Genomic DNA, 18,004 nt, shown 5'->3' with positions numbered 1-18,004 from the left:
ACGGTGTAGGGATCATACCGGAGCATGCTGGCGATGTGTACTGAAACGTCACCTGTGGAGCGTAATATGCGGAGTTCAAGCTCTACCGTGCAAAGTGAACTTCCGTTTAAAGCGGCCTCTCCTAGATGCCGCTTTTGTTCATAAGTAGCAGTCGAAAAGACGAGAGTCGTGGGAGACATTATTGGGGTTTGTATAAATAAAAAGAAGAATTGAATTACAGCAAATGCTGTCTTCTGAAAATGCCAAACATAGTCAAAGTCTTATTTAGTGGCTATTCTTCACCAATAATTGAAAAAGAAAATGAAAAACTGCCCTACGTCAATGCGAATTGCTCGTGTGTCTTGGTCACCGGCAGTACAAACTGTAACAATGAATCATTTTTTTTTTAGTACAAATACAGTTTAATAATTTTTAAAAAAGTAATTGTCGACACAATGACACCCTGGGATACAAATCGGATCTTAAACGCCTTAAATTCGAATGGATTAAGTCCTGATGATATTAACTATGTGGTATCCACACATGGCCATTCAGACCACACTGGCAACAACAACTTGTTTTTGAAAGCCACACATATAGTAGGCTTTGCCATTTCTGTTAAAGATCAATACTTTCTACATCCATTTGATAAAGGTTTGGTGTGATTTCTACACTTTTGTATGCCTTTTTCACTTACATGTCTGAATGCTATTGCTTGTTTTAGATATCCCATTTGACATAAGTGAAGGCATTCAAGTAATTCCTACACCAGGACACACAGCTGATGATGTTAGTGTCATTGTGAAGACAGAACATATTGGGACAGTTGTCATAGCAGGCATTTCTTTGATTTTAATATTTTTTGCATTTCACAGCAGCTAATGTTTTGTCATTTTTATGCATTTGTAGGAGATATTTTTGAACGTGAAGAAGATATTGAACACCCTGATGTATGGAGAGCCTGTGGTAGTGTCAATCCTGCGCAGCAGGAACATTCTCGTGCAATTATAGCCAACTTAGCAGATTATATTGTCCCTGGTCATGGTCCAATGTTTAAAGTCACAGATACAATGAAAAAAATGCTCTCCAGAAATGGTATTAGGAGCCACGAATGATTGGATACTATCTTATTTTGGATTAGCAGCCATGGATTCATTCCCTTTGGATAAGAGATATTTCTGTTAGCAGGTACTGCTTTTCTTATACTGAAACTGTATTTACATTGAGAAATGTGTTATAATCTTGTTTTCTCTGCAAGATTTTAAAGATAAAAAATTTGTTCTGTGAATGTCCACATAGGTGTTGGCCTTAAATGACAAACTGATTAATAAGTTTGGTAGCTCGCGACTCAGAAGCATCTAGCAGAATTTATAGCCAATTCGGAAAAGAAAGGCACATATTCACATTCTTCCTTTAAAAAATGTAAATCACGAATTCCAGCTGTTGAAATAACAGTTACACCATATATTTCATTAACACATTTTCAGGCAATTGCAATTTTCCTGCATTGAAATAATAGTAGGTGATGTGAAATCTTACTTAGATTACACACTCAAGCCATCAATGGCACTGGCGTTAGCTTCGGCACAAGTATGTAAATTTCTTTTGGATCATTGATTAGAGCGAGTGAAACTTGCAGGGAAGGAAGAAGTTCGAGACTAGCAAACAAATTCTTCTGTTTCAAATATGAAAGTATCGTCTATCTAAGACAATTTTTTATAAAAAAAAAAAATTACGCTAATTCTGGTTAGTAACCTATCGGCTAACGTCGTGAAGGTTTCCAAATCGTTTATATATATTTATATTAATATATATTTTATATTTAGTGGTGAAATCCGCGTTTGGTTATTATTTTATTGGTTGGCCGCGAAATATAGTTATCAGTGTGCGTATATCGGATTCACCGATGGGATATCACATATCAGTCATGTTTTCCGATACGATTTAGCCTATCGATAACCGACATATCTAGCATACGCAAATTCGTAGACTCTGGCCGAAGAAGGTTGCGTGTTTACTTTGTGCAATGACGTGATGAACTGGTAATCCTACGCAGTTTTCTTCACAGAGAATACTTCAGTAGGGATCGACGCAGTAATTTTGCATTAGTTCTATTAGATTCCTTCTTGATTTGAGATAAGTTCAATACAAGTGCTAACATCAGTAAGTTTACGATGGACGAAAGCGAGAAGTTATCTAGAAGCGAAACAATTCGCCTTCGGGAAAAATTCATCGCGTAATGAAGATTCATTATTCCCAGTGCACTATTATAGTTGTGCATGCATTTTTCAGCATATTATTGCTATGCTTCATAATTCTGTTCCATTGTTGAATGTGGAATACCACTTTTAATTAGTTTATCTTCCAACAATGCAGGCCATCTTGCAAGCTGTTTTTCAAAGCTGACCCACTTAAAATAGTTTCTGCAAAAGGTCAATATATGTTCAATGAGAAAGGAGATAAATACTTAGATTGCATCAATAATGTAACTCATGGTAAGTATGAACATTCTTTCCTTTTACATATAGCTGAAATAAAACAACATTCTTTTATGTTAAATAGTGGGACACAGTCATCCAAAAATTGCCGAGGTGGCATTCAAACAGCTCAAAACATTGAATACAAACTCTAGGTTTCTTCATGATAATCTTGTCTTATATGCAGAAAGGTTGACAAATCTATTACCTCCTCCACTCTGTGTGTGTTTTTTTGTTAATTCTGGATCAGAAGCTAATGATTTGGCTCTGCGGCTTGCTAGAACACATACAAAGCGTAAAGAGGTAATAGTATTAGACCAGTAAGTGTATCTTCCATTTTTTAGTTCTTAACTTTTGGTTGTGTACTTCAAATTACATTTTGATTACAGTGCTTACCATGGGCATGTTATATCATTAATTGATGTTAGCCCATACAAGTTTGACCATCCTGGAGGTGAAGGAAAGCCTGATTGGGTTCATGTTGTAAGTTGTTATATACTTCTTTTATTGTCAGCTTTTTTATGGTTGCTACGTACCCATCAGCTTTATGGCCTATCTTTGAACTTAACTGTCTGTTCCTACTACAATTATAGGCCCCAGTGCCAGATGTCTATGGTGGACAGTACAGAGATGACAAACATTCAGCCGAAGAACTTGTTCAGTTGTATTCAGATGAAGTTCAAAAACTGATTGATCTGTCTGCAGCAAATGGCAAAGGAATAAGCTGTTTTATTGCTGAATCATTGCAAAGTTGTGGTGGTCAAATAATTTTACCTCCCGATTATCTTCGAAGAGTGTATAAGTATGGATTCATTTACGCAATTTTTTTAATTAATCAACAAAATACCTACCATTAAAATCTTTTTGTAGAAGCGTTAGGGAAGCTGGTGGTGTTTGCATCGCCGACGAAGTCCAAGTTGGTTTCGGTAGAGTTGGAACCCACTGGTGGGCGTTCCAGTTGCAAGGAGAGGATGTTATACCTGATATTGTTACGTTGGGTACTACGTAAAACTTATACAATGTGGCATTTGCAAAGGTTTGATAATGTGGTAATCGTTTTCAGGCAAACCGATGGGAAATGGACACCCGATTGCTGCTGTCATAACAACTAAGGAAATAGCGGACAGCTTTGCCGCCACGGGAATGGAGTACTTTAATACCGTACTACGAAACATATAGAGCTGTTTTGAATTTAATCGCACTAATTTAAAATGCTTCGTTGCAGTACGGCGGTAATCCTGTGAGTTGTGCCATCGGTAATGCCGTGTTGGATATTATTGAAGAAGAGAAATTACGTGAAAATGCAATAGTGGTCGGCAATCATTTACTTAGCGGCCTAAAGGAGTTGAAAGAGAAACATTCCATAATAGGTGATGTCAGAGGAGTTGGAATGTTTATTGGGATTGATCTGGTTAAAGACCGTGTGACCCGTGAGCCTGCAACAGTCGAGGCCCAACATATCATTACCCGACTGAAACAACAACTCATCCTTTTCAGTGCTGATGGACCTAACCGAAACGTACTGAAATTTAAACCCCCAATGGTTCTTTCTCTGAATGATGCTGATTACCTTCTGAGAACTCTGGATTCTATTCTTCATGAAATCAAAGAAACAAACTGAAATAGTACAACTCCATCTTTTATAAAAAGCCTGTGCAACCGTTTTGGTAATGGGATATTTTTTTTCTTGAATTCAGATAATTATATAGCAGTTATAATATAATTTAGATTGGTTTTTGTTGAATACACGTTACACTCAAAAGTAAATGCAAGTTTTAGGAAAATCATTTGTCTTCTCGCTAAACTAGTTGTTTCTTAAGTATAGTGAATTTCCTCATTGGGATTCTTTCTAGAAGTAAAGCGATACGATATTTTCTGAAATAACAAAAGTTCTGCATCCAGACTCAAACATCTCGATACATAGAATAACTGTACTGCATCGCTCCAGCGCTACAGCGTACTAGCGCTCTAGCTTTGTGTCAAATATTCACTGAGATTCAAAAACGATTGCATAATGAAAAAAATAACAATTTTCCCGCAATCAGCATTCGCTTTTGAGTATATCCTGCGATATTCAACCAATTCGAATAAGTGTTAGTTTTTGCAGATTTTTGAGGCAAACTTCCCACGGTAATTCCCAACATTTAGTTCAAAAATTATAAGGCCAATCGAAGAATAGACTTGATTTCCGTAAATAGTATTTAAATCTGAATCGAGATAATGTATTTTAAGCCAAATTTGAAATTTGACCAAAAATGCCAAAACCGGGCTTAAAAATTTTTTAAAGCCCGATTATATAAGCCCGACATTTCTTATTTTTTGCACGAATATTCGGTGTAATTCAAAACGGCTAGCCTGGCATGAAAACAAATGGCTTTTCCTAAATCAGCGTTAAATTTGGGTTATACAGTGTGATTTTCATCGAATTCCAAGTGATGGCTTATTTGGCCAATTTTGGCAAAAATGAGAAGGCTATAGCCTTCCCACTTTTTCAATTTTGGCTAAATTTTAGATTTAGCTTAAAATACACGATTTCGATGCAGAATTGAACGGGAGTCACGAATTTGAGGGTTCTTTTCTCGTTGGACTGATAATGTTTGAAAAAAAAGTAAAAAACTGAAAGTCAGCTGTAGTTAAGTCTTGATAAATTACGTTTATTTCAAAAACGGCTAACTTGACAGGAAAACGAATGGCTTTTTCTGAATCAGCGTTAAATTTGGGTTATACAGTGTGATTTTCATCGAATTCCAAGTGATGGCTTATTTGGCCAATTTTGGCAAAAATGAGAAGGCTATAGCCTTCCTACTTTTTCAATTTTGGCTAAATTTTAGATTTCGCTTAAAATACATGATTTCGATGCAGAATTGAACGGGAATCACGAATATGAGGGTTGTTTTCTCGTTGGACTCATAATTTATGAAGAAAAAGTTAAATACAAAACAGTTTAAATTCAACGAATATTTAACAGAATGCTAGCGCGCCAGTATGCTACAGCGCTAGCTCGTTGCGCAGAAATATTCGATGTGTTTCTAAAATGATGATTTTTCATTCATTTCAAATGAAATGAAGTGAACGGGAGTCACGAATTTGAGGGTTCTTTCCTCGTTGGACTGATAATTTTTGAAAAAAAAAGTTAAAACCTGAAAGTCAGCTGTAGTTAAGTCTTGATAAATTACGTTTATTTCAAAAACGGCTAACTTGAAAGGAAAACGAATGGCTTTTTCTGAATCAGCGTTAAATTTGGGTTATACAGTGTGATTTTCATCGAATTCCAAGTGATGGCTTATTTGGCCAATTTTGGCAAAAATGAGAAGGCTATAGCCTTCCCACTTTTTCAATTTTGGCTAAATTTTAGATTTCGCTTAAAATACACGATTTCGATGCAGAATTGAACGGGAATCACGAATTTGAGGGTTGTTTTCTCGTTGAACTCATAATTTTTGAAGAAAAAGTTAAATACAAAACAGTTTAAATTCAACGAATATTTAACAGAATGCTAGCGCGCCAGAATGCTACAGCGCTAGCTCGTTGCGCAGAAATATTCGATGCGTTTCTAAAATGATGATTTTTCATTCATTTCAAATGAAATGAAGTGAACGGGAGTCACGAATTTGAGGGTTCTTTCCTCGTTGGACTGATAATTTTTGAAAAAAAAAGTTAAAACCTGAAAGTCAGCTGTAGTTAAGTCTTGATAAATTACGTTTATTTCAAAAACGGCTAACTTGACAGAAAAACGAATGGCTTTTTCTGAATCAGCGTTAAATTTGGGTTATACAGTGTGATTTTCATCGAATTCCAAGTGATGGCTTATTTGGCCAATTTTGGCAAAAATGAGAAGGCTATAGCCTTCCCACTTTTTCAATTTTGGCTAAATTTTAGATTTCGCTTAAAATACACGATTTCGATGCAGAATTGAACGGGAGTCACGAATTTGAGGGTTCTCTTCTCGTTGGACTGATAATTTTTGAAAAAAAAAGTAAAAAACTGAAAGTCAGCTGTTGTTAAGTCTTGATAAATTACGTTTATTTCAAAAACGGCTACCTTTACAGAAAAACGAATGGCTTTTTCTGAATCAGCGTTAAATTTGGGTTATACAGTGTGATTTTCATCGAATTCCAAGTGATGGCTTATTTGGCCAATTTTGGCAAAAATGAAAAGGCTATAGCCTTCCCACTTTTTCAATTTTGGCTAAATTTTAGATTTCGCTTAAAATACATGATTTCGATGCAGAATTGAACGGGAATCACGAATTTGAGGGTTGTTTTCTCGTTGAACTCATAATTTTTGAAGAAAAAGTTAAATACAAAACAGTTTAAATTCAACGAATATTTAACAGAATGCTAGCGCGCCAGAATGCTACAGCGCTAGCTCGTTGCGCAGAAATATTCGATGCGTTTCTAAAATGATGATTTTTCATTCATTTCAAATGAAATGAAGTGAACGGGAGTCACGAATTTGAGGGTTCTTTCCTCGTTGGACTGATAATTTTTGAAAAAAAAGTTAAAACCTGAAAGTCAGCTGTAGTTAAGTCTTGATAAATTACGTTTATTTCAAAAACGGCTAACTTGACAGAAAAACGAATGGCTTTTTCTGAATCAGCGTTAAATTTGGGTTATACAGTGTGATTTTCATCGAATTCCAAGTGATGGCTTATTTGGCCAATTTTGGCAAAAATGAGAAGGCTATAGCCTTCCCACTTTTTCAATTTTGGCTAAATTTTAGATTTCGCTTAAAATACACGATTTCGATGCAGAATTGAACGGGAGTCACGAATTTGAGGGTTCTCTTCTCGTTGGACTGATAATTTTTGAAAAAAAAAGTAAAAAACTGAAAGTCAGCTGTTGTTAAGTCTTGATAAATTACGTTTATTTCAAAAACGGCTACCTTTACAGAAAAACGAATGGCTTTTTCTGAATCAGCGTTAAATTTGGGTTATACAGTGTGATTTTCATCGAATTCCAAGTGATGGCTTATTTGGCCAATTTTGGCAAAAATGAGAAGGCTATCGCCTTCCCACTTTTTCAATTTTGGCTAAATTTTAGATTTCGCTTAAAATACATGATTTCGATGCAGAATTGAACGGGAATCACAAATTTGAGGGTTGTTTTCTCGTTGGACTCATAATTTTTGAAGAAAAAGTTAAATACAAAACAGTTTAAATTTAACGAATATTTAACAGAATGCTAGCGCGCCAGTATGCTACAGCGCTAGCTCGTTGCGCAAAAATATTCGGAGTGTTTCTAAAATGATGATTTTTCATTCATTTCAAATGAAATGAAGTGACAGAAAAAAAAAATAATTTTATGAGAATCAAAGTGAGTAGTGAGTTCACATCCCTACCAATTATTTTTCATTTTTGCATTAATTTTAGATTTAGTTTAAGATACATAGTTTCGATTCAAAATTGAACAAAAATCTTGGAAATGAAGTTTGTTTTTCCACTTTTCTTAGAGTTTTCGAACTCAACGTAAACAAACATCGTTAATTTAAAATTCGGCTGATTTAACGAGAAAACCAATAACTTAATCGAAATCAGCATTAAATTTTTATTATGCCAAGGCTATCGGGATGGATGGAGTTTGGCGAACACCGGCAATAATTGAGTGTAATGCTACACAGATGTCGTGAAAGCGGCCAAACTGCCATTTTCCACGACATCTCTCGTAGCAATGTAGAACTATTTGTTTTTACCACGATAGCCTATTTGTTTTCTCTCAGTGTGGCAATAAGTTCAAACGAAGTTCAAATATGCCTATTACCACGAAATACTTCGTAGCAAAGATCAGCCTAAACCAATTGCTTTAACCACCCTAAATCAAAAAAGGTGTTTAATATACAATACAAAATCTTAATTTGCATTTTTTCAAGGGGTCTTTTCCTAATAATAGTGCTTCCTGTCTAGCTCAAGTCTAGCTTTGGCCTTTTCACCTAACTGAAAATCTAGATCTATTTTTCTATTTTCGACCTCTGCATAAGGTTAAGCTTTCCAAATAAATTTTAATCTGTAACTACTTATCTATGATTAACACAATCATTTGCTTTCACTACATGACTGGATTAGCCTATTTGAAACATAAACAGCTTACAGGCTAGTTTTTATTTGAAACACAGCTTCCTGAAAAATACAATGTTTGAGTGAGCAAGTAATATACTTTACTTACTAAAAACAACATGGCATGAGTTTAAACAATCAATATAGATCAGAATTTTCCTTGTCCTTTAGAATTTCCTGATATTCTTTATAAGTTATCTTTCTTGGAACCATGTCTACAAAACATGAAAAAATTAATCATTATATTTGTTTAGTTTCAAGTTCAGCAACTTTTACCTTTCAAAAAATGCATTGAATCACTTTTCTGGACAATGTCAGCCAAACCCTTATAGGTAAGTTCATTGGATTTTCCTGTGCTTTCATAGATCTCTTGAACTAAATGTTCCACGAAGAACTCCTTCAAATATTTAAAAGGTATGCACGTTTTATTAGACGAATTGTAAAAATAAGGCTTTCACTTGAAAGAATAGCTATACCGTGGCTTTCGTAACGAAGTACAGGGCATCGGTGGATATACTCTCAGTATCTGGTGAGCTTTTCATGATCGTTTTTACCCGAGCTTGTGGTAGTATAATGGAACCATCTCCTAATTTTGGTTTGAATGACGACATTCTTCTGTGTGTGTTTTTTTTCACGAACACTAGCACCGGCTCACATATACTGCTACTTTTCAAGCCAGAACGGTGACAACAAACGCTGTGTGTTGTGGTGGAAGGCGCTAAATTGTGCATTATTCGGTAAAACGTGGATTTTTCTGTGTGGCTTTTTAATCTCATCCTCCGAAACGGGAGGAGCTTATTGCCGTGACCCAATCACACTATGACAGTAACTGATGAATGTTTTCCAATGTTTCCTTAATTCGTAGTTTCAAGTTCAGTAGTTTAAAAAACGTTTTTAGAATGGCTACAGAAACTTCAACGAATTCCGCGAAAAGAAACCTAGAAGGTGAGACTGATTAATTTTCATTATAGATTTTTATTCATCCGATGGATTCACTGTAGTATTTCATGTCACGTTACATAACAATCCTTTTCCGCTGCCACTTTAGATATGCGGAAACCGTACAATGAAAAGCACAAAACGTTCACTGAAAGTGACTTAATGTCAAAGGATCCAATTGAGCAATTCCAATCCTGGTTTGAGGTTGCATGCCAAACTCCTACCATCCTTGAAGCTAATGCAATGTGCCTCTCAACAGCATCAAAGTAAGCTGAACCAAAGCCAAATGTTAAAGATTTTTTAATGGGTAAAGTATGTTTACCAGAACAGGCAAACCTTCTGCACGTTATGTTTTACTTAAAGGATATGATAAAGAAGGATTCAAATTCTTCACAAACTATTCCAGCAGAAAAGGCATTGAATTGGTATGGATCCTATTAGGAATCTCTGGAGCAATCTTAAGTTTTATCTGTTATGGTGATCTGTGATTTTGATATTACCCAAAAAGTATCAAAAAGAAAACAATTCCTTCATTACCCATGGCTTTTAAATTATTTTGATTTACAGAAGTGAACAATTGCTACATTTAATTTTTACCATTGAACCATTTTGTTGTAACAGGAAGAAAACCCATTTGCAGCTCTCACTTTCTACTGGGAACCTCTGCTGCGTTCTGTAAACTGCTGCAGTAAAAATCTTTTGAAAACTAACCCCTTAAGTTCATCCAATACTAGGTTCGGATTGAGGGTTCTGTAAAAAAAGTTTCGACCGAAGTATCTGATCAATATTTTCACTCGCGACCACGCGGGAGTCAAATTGGTGCAATTCTTTCAGTGGGATAAGAAATCAAAGCTAATCGAACTTCAAACAATTTGCCTTACATTTTTGTATATTAACTAGGCTCAAAGCCAGCCGATTCCGTCCCGCCAAACGTTACTTGATGTGGAAGAAAAACTATTACAAGAATACAGTGACGAGAAAATTCCTATTCCAAGACCAGAAAATTGGTAAGTTGGTCCCTGTGCATGTGCAACATTTAATGTTATTTTTGTATTATTACTTTGTATTCGTATATCGTTTCTTAAATTTTCTACTATTTCCATTTGTTCATCACAATTTTTGGTAATCACTTACGATTTTTCTGCTAAATAAGAATAATAAATTATTTTGCAGGGGAGGTTACGTTGTTGTTCCAGAAGTCATCGAATTCTGGCAAGGACAGTCCACAAGAATCCATGATCGTATTCGATTCCGGAGACCGTTGTCTAGTCTAGAGCCAGATGGTATCTTGACTCATCAAGGGGATCAAGGTTGGATTTATGAACGCCTTGCTCCCTGAAAAGTAGTCAGCAGAAACTGCCTGGCACTAGCCCCATCCTAACCTATGTTAATAAAATACAGTCAGTTTGGAGTTAAGCAGTTCATTAAAGATCATAGCATACCATGGCGAACCATCTTACAATGTTTAGTCAAACTGTAGAAGAGCTGGCATATTTATTTGTTCAAGTGTATGTACAGTGAATGAGAATTCAAATTTTGGGATTATATATTGAAGCAGTCACAACAAGTAATCCATTAAAGCTAGAAAACAACCCGATTTCGTGCTTGTGCTTCCAGATAGTATGGTTCAACTGGATGCCGAGGCAGTTTCGTCTAATTTTATCAAAAGTGCTTGTACAATAGCAGCTCCACGCTCCTTAGTGTACCAAAATATGGCGGGATCCTCGTCCGTTATAGCAGTTGATTCTGCGTGTGGGTTTAATAATTGTTGCTGGTGTGCTGGATCTGGACTGCAGGTCACCGATCCACTCATCGTAATGGCTGCCGGTGCTAACGGCGCTAGAGCATTGAGAGGACTTGTTGCTTTGCGAACTTTGTAGGATCCAGGCTGAACGAGAACTTGTAGAACAACTTGACCTCGTTGAATTTTCTTGACAGCAGTAAAAGTTGAGTTTAGAAATTGCGAAAGCCAAATTAATATATAGGACGTTGCAAGTTATACCTTATGCAGCGGATCGTAGAGCTCGGCAATCGGTGCTAACGAGGCAGGTTGTAAAGATGGAGAAAAGAGTAACTGGCCGTTAGATTCACCATCGTTGCCTTTGCTAATAAGACGGGCTGCCTTTGTTCGTTGCCAGACATTAAGATCCGGTGAAAGCAAGTGACCTTCATCAAGTATCCGTCGTACCACGCTTGGACGTGTGCCATGAAACGCTGTTTGCCATTTTTCGTTACTACCAGGACCATCTTTCTTGTCTACTGACCGTCGATTTCTGACAATCCAGCGACACCAGCCTTTCATCTCTTCACTAACTTTGTCCAACGTGCCTTCTTGTTCACAGAAGCACAGGGCACAACCGCAAACACTTCCCTCGCTCTCCAGATACGCATCCGGCAGACCCATGACGTTAACGAATCTTGAGCACGCGAGTTTGTAACGACACGACCGATGGGCATTGGCTTTTCCTCCTATCAAACTTTTCTCCGTATTCGAACTTTCTCGCAGGGCTTTTTCCTCATTCAATGCCGGCTGTGTCGTAGGGGTTGAAGTTGTGGTTGATGCGGAACGCAGTGAAACCGTGGAAATTTCTGCGGTCTTGCCATAAAGATCGATAACGGCGAAGAGAGAATCACCAGTTCCAACCCACGCCACGGAACCACAATCAAATCCGTCGATCAAAACGTGCAGATGACCTGTTTGGCTGAGATGGACTCCAGCGCTTTGACCGACTCGTAATTCATTCAAATCAAATTTGAGATCAGATCGCACTTTACGACCACCTTGATGAAGAGCTCGCCCGCTAATGATCCAGCTGGGCCTCTTTAATAATAGAGCACACGTAGGCGGGGTAGATGGCATCTTGTCCGGTGGAATGGCCGTAACGCCCAGCATTAACGAGCCTGTCCAACGCTCATCCAATTGTTCTATCTTGACCTGAAAACAGCTTCCGGGTACAATGGGCTCTTTAGAATACACCAGACCCTATGGAAAAAAATAAATTCAAACTAATTAGTCAAGATGGAAAAAAACTTTACTATTCAATGATCAAGTACTTGATTGTAGCTAGCCGTCCGTTGAGCTGTTTGGCCATTGTTCTTAAAGACAATGTTGCGTCCATGGTGGTCGTGAAAGCGTTGCTGTTGGCTGAATGCGATTCCGAAACGGCTGCTAAAAGCGCTCTGAATACCTTGCATTGCTTCGCGTAATGCTAGCTGGCTTAAGGATAACGGTAGCGTTCCAGTAGCCGCTGGTACTGAACTAGTCGCCACCGCTGCCGGTGTGGTAGCAAGCGATTCGGGTAGCGATCCAACTTTGCCAATGCTTTTGACGCTGACCTGGAAATATACAAATTGATTTTCTATAACAGTAGGACGAATAAGAAAAAATAAACAGGATTGATATTCTTACAGACTGAACCATCGCATGCAGATCCAACACGACGTATGCACCGTGAGGAATGTTGGGTATGAGCACCGACATGTCACGGCCGTTTATGGCAAAACGAAGTGCAGATTCTACCGTTCGGCGAATGCTGACGGTATCACCCACAACTAAATGTTCTAGAGGTAGGCAAGATCCCAGAAATTTGCGCCCTGATTGGAAAACATTCGAACCGGAAATGTACCACGCAGAGTCTAAGCCACTCAGTGTAGACGGAATGACCGTTCCTTCTTGCGGATGAAACGTAGTGATGCCAATCCCTAAAGAGCCAGCCCAACGCTGCGATATAGTCTCGATTTGCACGTCAAACGACTCTTCTGGTTGCAGCGGCAACAAGCTGAATACCAGTCCATTCTCGAAATCTTTATCTTCTCGCTTGGCCGTCCGTCCATCGTCTGAAAGAGTGATGGCCCGACCACAGTGAGGCGACAAACGATGGCAATGTTTATGCGGCTGGCCTCCTGATGCTAGTTCGCTGGTAGTAGAATCAAGCGGAGTAGCATCTCCTTCTTGTTGATCGGGGGGTATACCTGATGCCTGTAAGGGTCTGTGGACCAGAGAAACTTGTGCGCACTGTCCGTATAAATCGATGACAGCGTAAAGATCTTGGGGCACGTTCCAGCAAGCTGCCCCTTGATCCTGGTCGTTGAGGTAATAGTGAAGACTTCCATCGGAATGACGCAATAATCCTACTCGGTTGCCCTCCTGCAGGGCGTCCAAGTCGAGTGGGTAACCGTTTCGAGTGATGGTCCCATCCTACAAGTTGAAAAATTTACGAACGTATAGATAATTAAAAATGATTCGAAATTTATCTAGTGATCTCTGAAGTCACCTGCATAACTGAAGAACCGCTCAGCATCCACGTCCCGTATGTGATGTCCGTCATGGTGGATGGGAAATCCAAATTCTCAGGTCGGATAGACGTAACGCCAAGTTCAAGTGAGCCAGACCACCGTTCAACTAGTTTTTCAATGATCACTTCAAAAACTTCTCCGGGTCTTAGTGGTCTCGACGTTATGCAGATGGCATCGTTGAATTCTGATAAAGCATTTGGCCTACTTGCCGTCAGGCAATTGCTGGACAGTGTCGTGTTGCGACCATGTAACTTGTGAAAACTCAAGTCCGTATGAATGAGTGTAGATGATGCCGAAGTTGAAGAGGATGAAGTGGGGAGTGCGTAGGTGGAGTCGGCCAATGAGGTGGGCGACACTAAAGGCGCTAGCAGATGTGATGGTGCTGGGTAGAGATACGATGGATACGGAGACGAATCTGTAAGTGGGGTTGCGGGGGATGGAGTTACTATGGATACTTGGGCTGCTTGTCCATACAAGTCGACAACCCCATAGACCTTTTCTGGAACATTTCCGGCTGCAGGGCCTTGATCTTCACCGTTAACGAAGAAGTGTAGTACTCCATTCGAGCGCCTGATCACGCCGACTCGATCACCCGAACCCAGACGGTCAAGTGACGTTCCATAATCATCCAACACTGTTAGCCCGTTGTGCATCACGCCGTTCCCCGTCATCATCCAAGTCCCGGAACGGACATTTGTCATTGTAGCAGGAAAGTCCAGATCTTCCGGCCGCTGAGTCGTAACGCCAATCTCGATTGAGCCCGCCCACTTGAGTACCACCTTGTCCAACACTACTTCAAATAACTCATCCGGCTTTAACGGCCTACTAGTTAGCACTACACCATGATTAAAATCGCTTTGTGCATTTGGTCTGTGTCCAGTCGTGCCACCGTTCACTACAGCTGCATGCAAGCCACATCGCGTATGAAACTGTAGTCGCTCTACAACAGGTGAATCTTCTTCCGGTTCATTTGTTGGAGCTTTGATAGCGTCTTCCCGGTCAATTAGTGAAACTTTTTGGGGAAAAATGTTTTGTCAATTCAAATAATAAATCGTATAATGGAAAAAACTACCTCTGACTGTTCGACCATAGAGATCAACTACACCCCAAACAGGATGGGGAACGTTTGAAGCGGCAACTCCTTGGTCGCGACCGTTAACGTAGAAATGCAGATCGCCGTTAGTCTTACGTATCAATCCGATTCGGTCTCCTTCCCCCAATTCGTCCAAGTTACATTGGCCGTATTCACGGCGAGTCCCTTTGCCGTTGGTCAGAATACCACAACCCGACATCATGATCTGAAGAACATTGGTTAGCGTTTCTCTTTCAATGGGAAAGGGAATTGAATATCGAAAGTACCGTTCCGCTGCGAAGATTGGTCATTGTAGAAGGGAAGTCGAGGGCGGCTGGATTGTGAGTTGTGATGCCCACTTCGATGGAGCCGGACCATTTGTCCACTAGACTATCAATGCGAATCTCGAACAGTTCGTCTGGTAAAAGTGGACGTTGAGTCATTACGACCCCTACCATAAGAAAATAAGCAAAATCAATTTAAAAAAATTAAAAGGCCTGTAATTTTCAGTGGGGAAAGCTTGTTGAACAGTAAAGCTGAGCTAACCGTTGTTAAATTCGTCTAATGGTCTCCGGCGTTCACCTGTTCGCTGTCCTGCTGAAAGTTTCACCATGGTGCCGCACCGATGATGGAATCGCAGTCTATCCTGAAGTGCAACACTGGGCGTGCTCGCCGTGCTACAAGACTCTTCTTCTTGATTAACTTGATTACTATCCATAACAACTGAGCTTAATGCTATGGGCAAAACAAAAAATATAGGTTTCAAATATGATAAGAATGTGATTGGAATCTTACTTAGTAATGGTCTAGGTTGTGACTGAGTCTCCCTGTGGTTGGTCACAGACACTTCTACACACTTCCCATACAAATCCACAAGAGCATAAATGGATTGGGGGATGCCTGAAACAGCTACGCCTTGAGCAAATGAGTTGACATAGAATACCAAATCCCCCTGAAATCCAGAAAGGGTTTATTTTTTATGGAATATTGTACTTTGGAGAAAACACCAAGTATAACATTAACATACTTCTGAAGTTCGCATGACGCCAACTCTATCCCCTTCACTCAACTCATCCAGATTTGGACCATAATCTTCTACTATAATTTTGCCATTTTCAAATAGGTTGCATCCAGACAAAACCTGCAACATAAAAGAAGATGTTAGGCTTTCTCTCAAAAATGCTAGAAAGATGAACTACCCATGATTTATTGACAATATCTAGAGCATTTGGTGGGGGGGCGGGGTGGAAGGTGGCTGGATCTTGTGTGGTGATCCCAATTTGTATACTACCTGTCCATGAGTGAACCTGCATAATACAGTGAAATGTGCAGCTGTAGTTATTCCACTTGGAAAGTGATCGGGGCACTTGTATGCTGAATATCAAACCTTGCGGTCGATACGGACTTCAAAGACCTGCTCGTCCTTAAGTGACCGACTGGAGAATACCAGCCCCTGATTGAATTCATGACTAGGGCGGAGACGGAAGGCTGAAACGCCATTCTCCGAGAGCTGCACTAAAGTTCCATGGATTGCGTGAAACTGTTGAGACAGCTGGACGGAAGACGTTGTGCTGTTGGATGGCTCTTCCGCCATTATTGACAACAGCAAGAGGCCGCAGACGGCCGGATCCCAGACGACCCGTCACAACACAACACAAACCGTAAGGAAGCCTCCGTTTGGTCATTCTTCCGATAGATGGCTCTAAACGAAACTTAAAAATAGCTAACATTACCATACCATGAAGTATATACACTTGAAGACTACTTCCTGCCTTCTAATCGATTTAACATTTTCTGACTTGTTTTTCTTTCGCTGCGGTAACAAAAATAGTTTTCTCCTGTTCTTCCACTTTTCCGTTTTTTCGTTATTTCGTTGAAACAGCAATTGATAAACAGGGACTACTGGAAATCTTCTCTCTCCACGAACCAATTTTCTGTCCAGTCCCTTAAATAAATTACACTTCTTGACCATTTTCCGTTTCGTCTCACGTAAGTTAGCAGCAGCTGCAGGAACAACCGATTCCATAATCTTTGTACGTATGCAGGTCAATTTAGCAGTCTCTTCCCTTTTTCTGTTGGTTATGTCTTTCGGGTTTAATCGATCGAGTTGACCATTTTGATATCACAAAAAGATTAGACTTATCACTTCGTACCGGTCCCGTGGCAGTAAAAATTTCAATGACGAAATCGATTTAAGCTTGCTAATGACTTAACGTCTTCGTGTGGTTCGCGGGGGGCCAAAATGATATTATCAATTACTATCGAAACGAAACTACCTTGTAATTCCGATTCCTGGAAGAATGTATAAGACGATTGTCTTGTTCAAGGTTGTCACCACCTGCTACTATATCGTTCAATCTACAATATTCTCCACATAAGTCCGATGACAATGGATAATGAGCCGAGGACAAATTTTTGTCAATGCTGGCGACATGTCTACATAAATGATAAATTTTTCTGAGAAAAGAATGTCAAAATCAATCACTGTCAGTTTATTCAATCGTCCATAGATAAGTATCGGTGATTGTTGCGTGAATTTAATGAGATTCTACCGTAGGCATTTTGCTTTATTATTTTAAAATCAGGATTTCACTGGATTCACTCTTCAATAAGAAGAAAAATGCCTGGTAAATGAAGGAAAAGCCATAAAAGTTTATTGCACATACTAGAAATTCGGTATGCACTGGCGACGCAGAGATTTATTGATTATCCGTTTGGCTTCCAAACGCCAATTGTATTTTCTACTTGTCAGTTAGAATATATAGCTACATTATTTTACGTTCCCCCAAAGGTCTAGTTCCTCTAAAAAGTCTTAGCAATGCAAACAAATTTACAATTCCGATTACCAATATCCATGGCAGAAGCCTTATTGCAGAAAGAAAAACATTGACCCACTATTCGATTGCACGCGCCAGTCTTGTATGCTGGTTAGCATATCATGTGTGTAGTAATATATTATAGGATTCTAGAACATACGTATTTAAACGATTCCGGTTGTTATCGTGCTTCGTTCGAAATCCTTTTTCTTTGTTATCGAACAACCGGCCAACAGATGGCGTGCGATTCTTAGAGAGAGAAACGAGCTCACGAGAATGCGCAACAAAAAGGAAAACCCACACCAGGCACTAAACTCGCTTAAGTCTACTCGCCGAGTCGACTACTCCCCACAATTTTTTACCTACCTCTAGC

At 39.2% G+C, this 18,004-nt stretch overlaps 5 protein-coding genes across 6 annotated transcripts; 3 read left to right on the top strand and 2 right to left on the bottom strand.

The window, feature by feature from the left end:
- The first annotated feature begins 163 nt into the window (after positions 1 to 163).
- LOC130700258 (metallo-beta-lactamase domain-containing protein 1-like) lies at positions 164 to 1,170 on the top strand. Its single transcript, XM_057522295.2, has 4 exons — positions 164 to 363; positions 421 to 633; positions 704 to 817; positions 889 to 1,170. Exons 1-4 carry the CDS (start codon positions 240 to 242, stop codon positions 1,092 to 1,094), a joined length of 657 nt encoding a protein of 218 aa, XP_057378278.1. The 5' UTR covers positions 164 to 239; the 3' UTR covers positions 1,095 to 1,170.
- Positions 1,171 to 1,999: 829 nt separating this feature from the next.
- Positions 2,000 to 4,223, top strand: LOC130700254 (ethanolamine-phosphate phospho-lyase-like). Its single transcript, XM_057522290.2, has 8 exons — positions 2,000 to 2,215; positions 2,356 to 2,474; positions 2,542 to 2,776; positions 2,846 to 2,939; positions 3,050 to 3,258; positions 3,327 to 3,454; positions 3,520 to 3,617; positions 3,682 to 4,223. Exons 1-8 carry the CDS (start codon positions 2,154 to 2,156, stop codon positions 4,075 to 4,077), a joined length of 1,341 nt encoding a protein of 446 aa, XP_057378273.1. The 5' UTR covers positions 2,000 to 2,153; the 3' UTR covers positions 4,078 to 4,223.
- Positions 4,224 to 8,533: 4,310 nt separating this feature from the next.
- Positions 8,534 to 9,235, bottom strand: LOC130700259 (chromatin accessibility complex protein 1-like). Its single transcript, XM_057522296.2, has 3 exons — positions 8,985 to 9,235; positions 8,785 to 8,905; positions 8,534 to 8,723 (listed from the first exon to the last, which is right to left on the bottom strand). Exons 1-3 carry the CDS (start codon positions 9,117 to 9,119, stop codon positions 8,647 to 8,649), a joined length of 333 nt encoding a protein of 110 aa, XP_057378279.1. The 5' UTR covers positions 9,120 to 9,235; the 3' UTR covers positions 8,534 to 8,646.
- A 66-nt stretch (positions 9,236 to 9,301) lies between these two features.
- On the top strand, positions 9,302 to 11,044 carry LOC130700257 (pyridoxine-5'-phosphate oxidase-like). Its single transcript, XM_057522294.2, has 7 exons — positions 9,302 to 9,453; positions 9,557 to 9,713; positions 9,773 to 9,872; positions 10,069 to 10,122; positions 10,182 to 10,280; positions 10,348 to 10,454; positions 10,621 to 11,044. The coding sequence occupies exons 1-7, from the start codon at positions 9,345 to 9,347 to the stop codon at positions 10,784 to 10,786; spliced, it is 792 nt and encodes a 263-aa protein (XP_057378277.1). The 5' UTR covers positions 9,302 to 9,344; the 3' UTR covers positions 10,787 to 11,044.
- Positions 10,923 to 16,485, bottom strand: LOC130700260 (neuralized-like protein 4). 2 transcript variants are annotated; one of them, XM_057522297.2, is made up of 12 exons: positions 16,203 to 16,484; positions 16,015 to 16,122; positions 15,843 to 15,956; positions 15,611 to 15,767; positions 15,362 to 15,550; positions 15,103 to 15,266; positions 14,816 to 15,041; positions 13,722 to 14,755; positions 12,857 to 13,645; positions 12,502 to 12,783; positions 11,450 to 12,430; positions 10,923 to 11,377 (listed from the first exon to the last, which is right to left on the bottom strand). In XM_057522297.2, the coding sequence occupies exons 1-12, from the start codon at positions 16,407 to 16,409 to the stop codon at positions 11,075 to 11,077; spliced, it is 4,554 nt and encodes a 1,517-aa protein (XP_057378280.1). In that variant the 5' UTR covers positions 16,410 to 16,484; the 3' UTR covers positions 10,923 to 11,074. The 2 variants fall into 2 exon arrangements, with proteins under 2 accessions (XP_057378280.1, XP_059352579.1); XM_059496596.1 differs by having other exon boundaries at positions 15,362 to 15,767; positions 16,203 to 16,485.
- Between the last annotated feature and the right edge of the window lie 1,519 nt (positions 16,486 to 18,004).

This window comes from Daphnia carinata, chromosome 8, assembly GCF_022539665.2.
Source record: "Daphnia carinata strain CSIRO-1 chromosome 8, CSIRO_AGI_Dcar_HiC_V3, whole genome shotgun sequence".
NCBI lineage: Eukaryota > Metazoa > Arthropoda > Branchiopoda > Diplostraca > Daphniidae > Daphnia > Daphnia carinata.
The sequence above is the reverse complement of the archived record's forward strand: the minus strand, read 5'-3'. Positions and strand labels throughout refer to the sequence as shown.

Excerpts from the sequence above, each read along its gene's own strand:
- LOC130700259 (XM_057522296.2), bottom strand. The coding sequence starts at position 9,119 with ATGTCGTCATTCAAACCAAAATTAGGAGATGGTTCCATTATACTACCA. Across the intron at positions 8,906-8,984 it reads ACTTCGTTACGAAAGCCACG|GAGTTCTTCGTGGAACATTT; the intron begins GTATAGCTATTC and ends AAATATTTGAAG. Across the intron at positions 8,724-8,784 it reads TTCAATGCATTTTTTGAAAG|ACATGGTTCCAAGAAAGATA; the intron begins GTAAAAGTTGCT and ends CATGTTTTGTAG.
- LOC130700257 (XM_057522294.2), top strand. The coding sequence starts at position 9,345 with ATGTTTTCCAATGTTTCCTTAATTCGTAGTTTCAAGTTCAGTAGTTTA. Across the intron at positions 9,454-9,556 it reads CGCGAAAAGAAACCTAGAAG|ATATGCGGAAACCGTACAAT; the intron begins GTGAGACTGATT and ends CTGCCACTTTAG. Across the intron at positions 9,714-9,772 it reads TGCCTCTCAACAGCATCAAA|AACAGGCAAACCTTCTGCAC; the intron begins GTAAGCTGAACC and ends TATGTTTACCAG.
- LOC130700254 (XM_057522290.2), top strand. The coding sequence starts at position 2,154 with ATGGACGAAAGCGAGAAGTTATCTAGAAGCGAAACAATTCGCCTTCGG. Across the intron at positions 3,455-3,519 it reads ACCTGATATTGTTACGTTGG|GCAAACCGATGGGAAATGGA; the intron begins GTACTACGTAAA and ends AATCGTTTTCAG. Across the intron at positions 3,618-3,681 it reads GAATGGAGTACTTTAATACC|TACGGCGGTAATCCTGTGAG; the intron begins GTACTACGAAAC and ends GCTTCGTTGCAG.
- LOC130700258 (XM_057522295.2), top strand. The coding sequence starts at position 240 with ATGCCAAACATAGTCAAAGTCTTATTTAGTGGCTATTCTTCACCAATA. Across the intron at positions 634-703 it reads TCTACATCCATTTGATAAAG|ATATCCCATTTGACATAAGT; the intron begins GTTTGGTGTGAT and ends TGCTTGTTTTAG. Across the intron at positions 818-888 it reads TGGGACAGTTGTCATAGCAG|GAGATATTTTTGAACGTGAA; the intron begins GCATTTCTTTGA and ends ATGCATTTGTAG.
- LOC130700260 (XM_059496596.1), bottom strand. The coding sequence starts at position 16,409 with ATGGCGGAAGAGCCATCCAACAGCACAACGTCTTCCGTCCAGCTGTCT. Across the intron at positions 15,042-15,102 it reads CCAATCTTCGCAGCGGAACG|ATCATGATGTCGGGTTGTGG; the intron begins GTACTTTCGATA and ends AATGTTCTTCAG. Across the intron at positions 11,378-11,449 it reads TCTACGATCCGCTGCATAAG|AAAATTCAACGAGGTCAAGT; the intron begins GTATAACTTGCA and ends ACTGCTGTCAAG.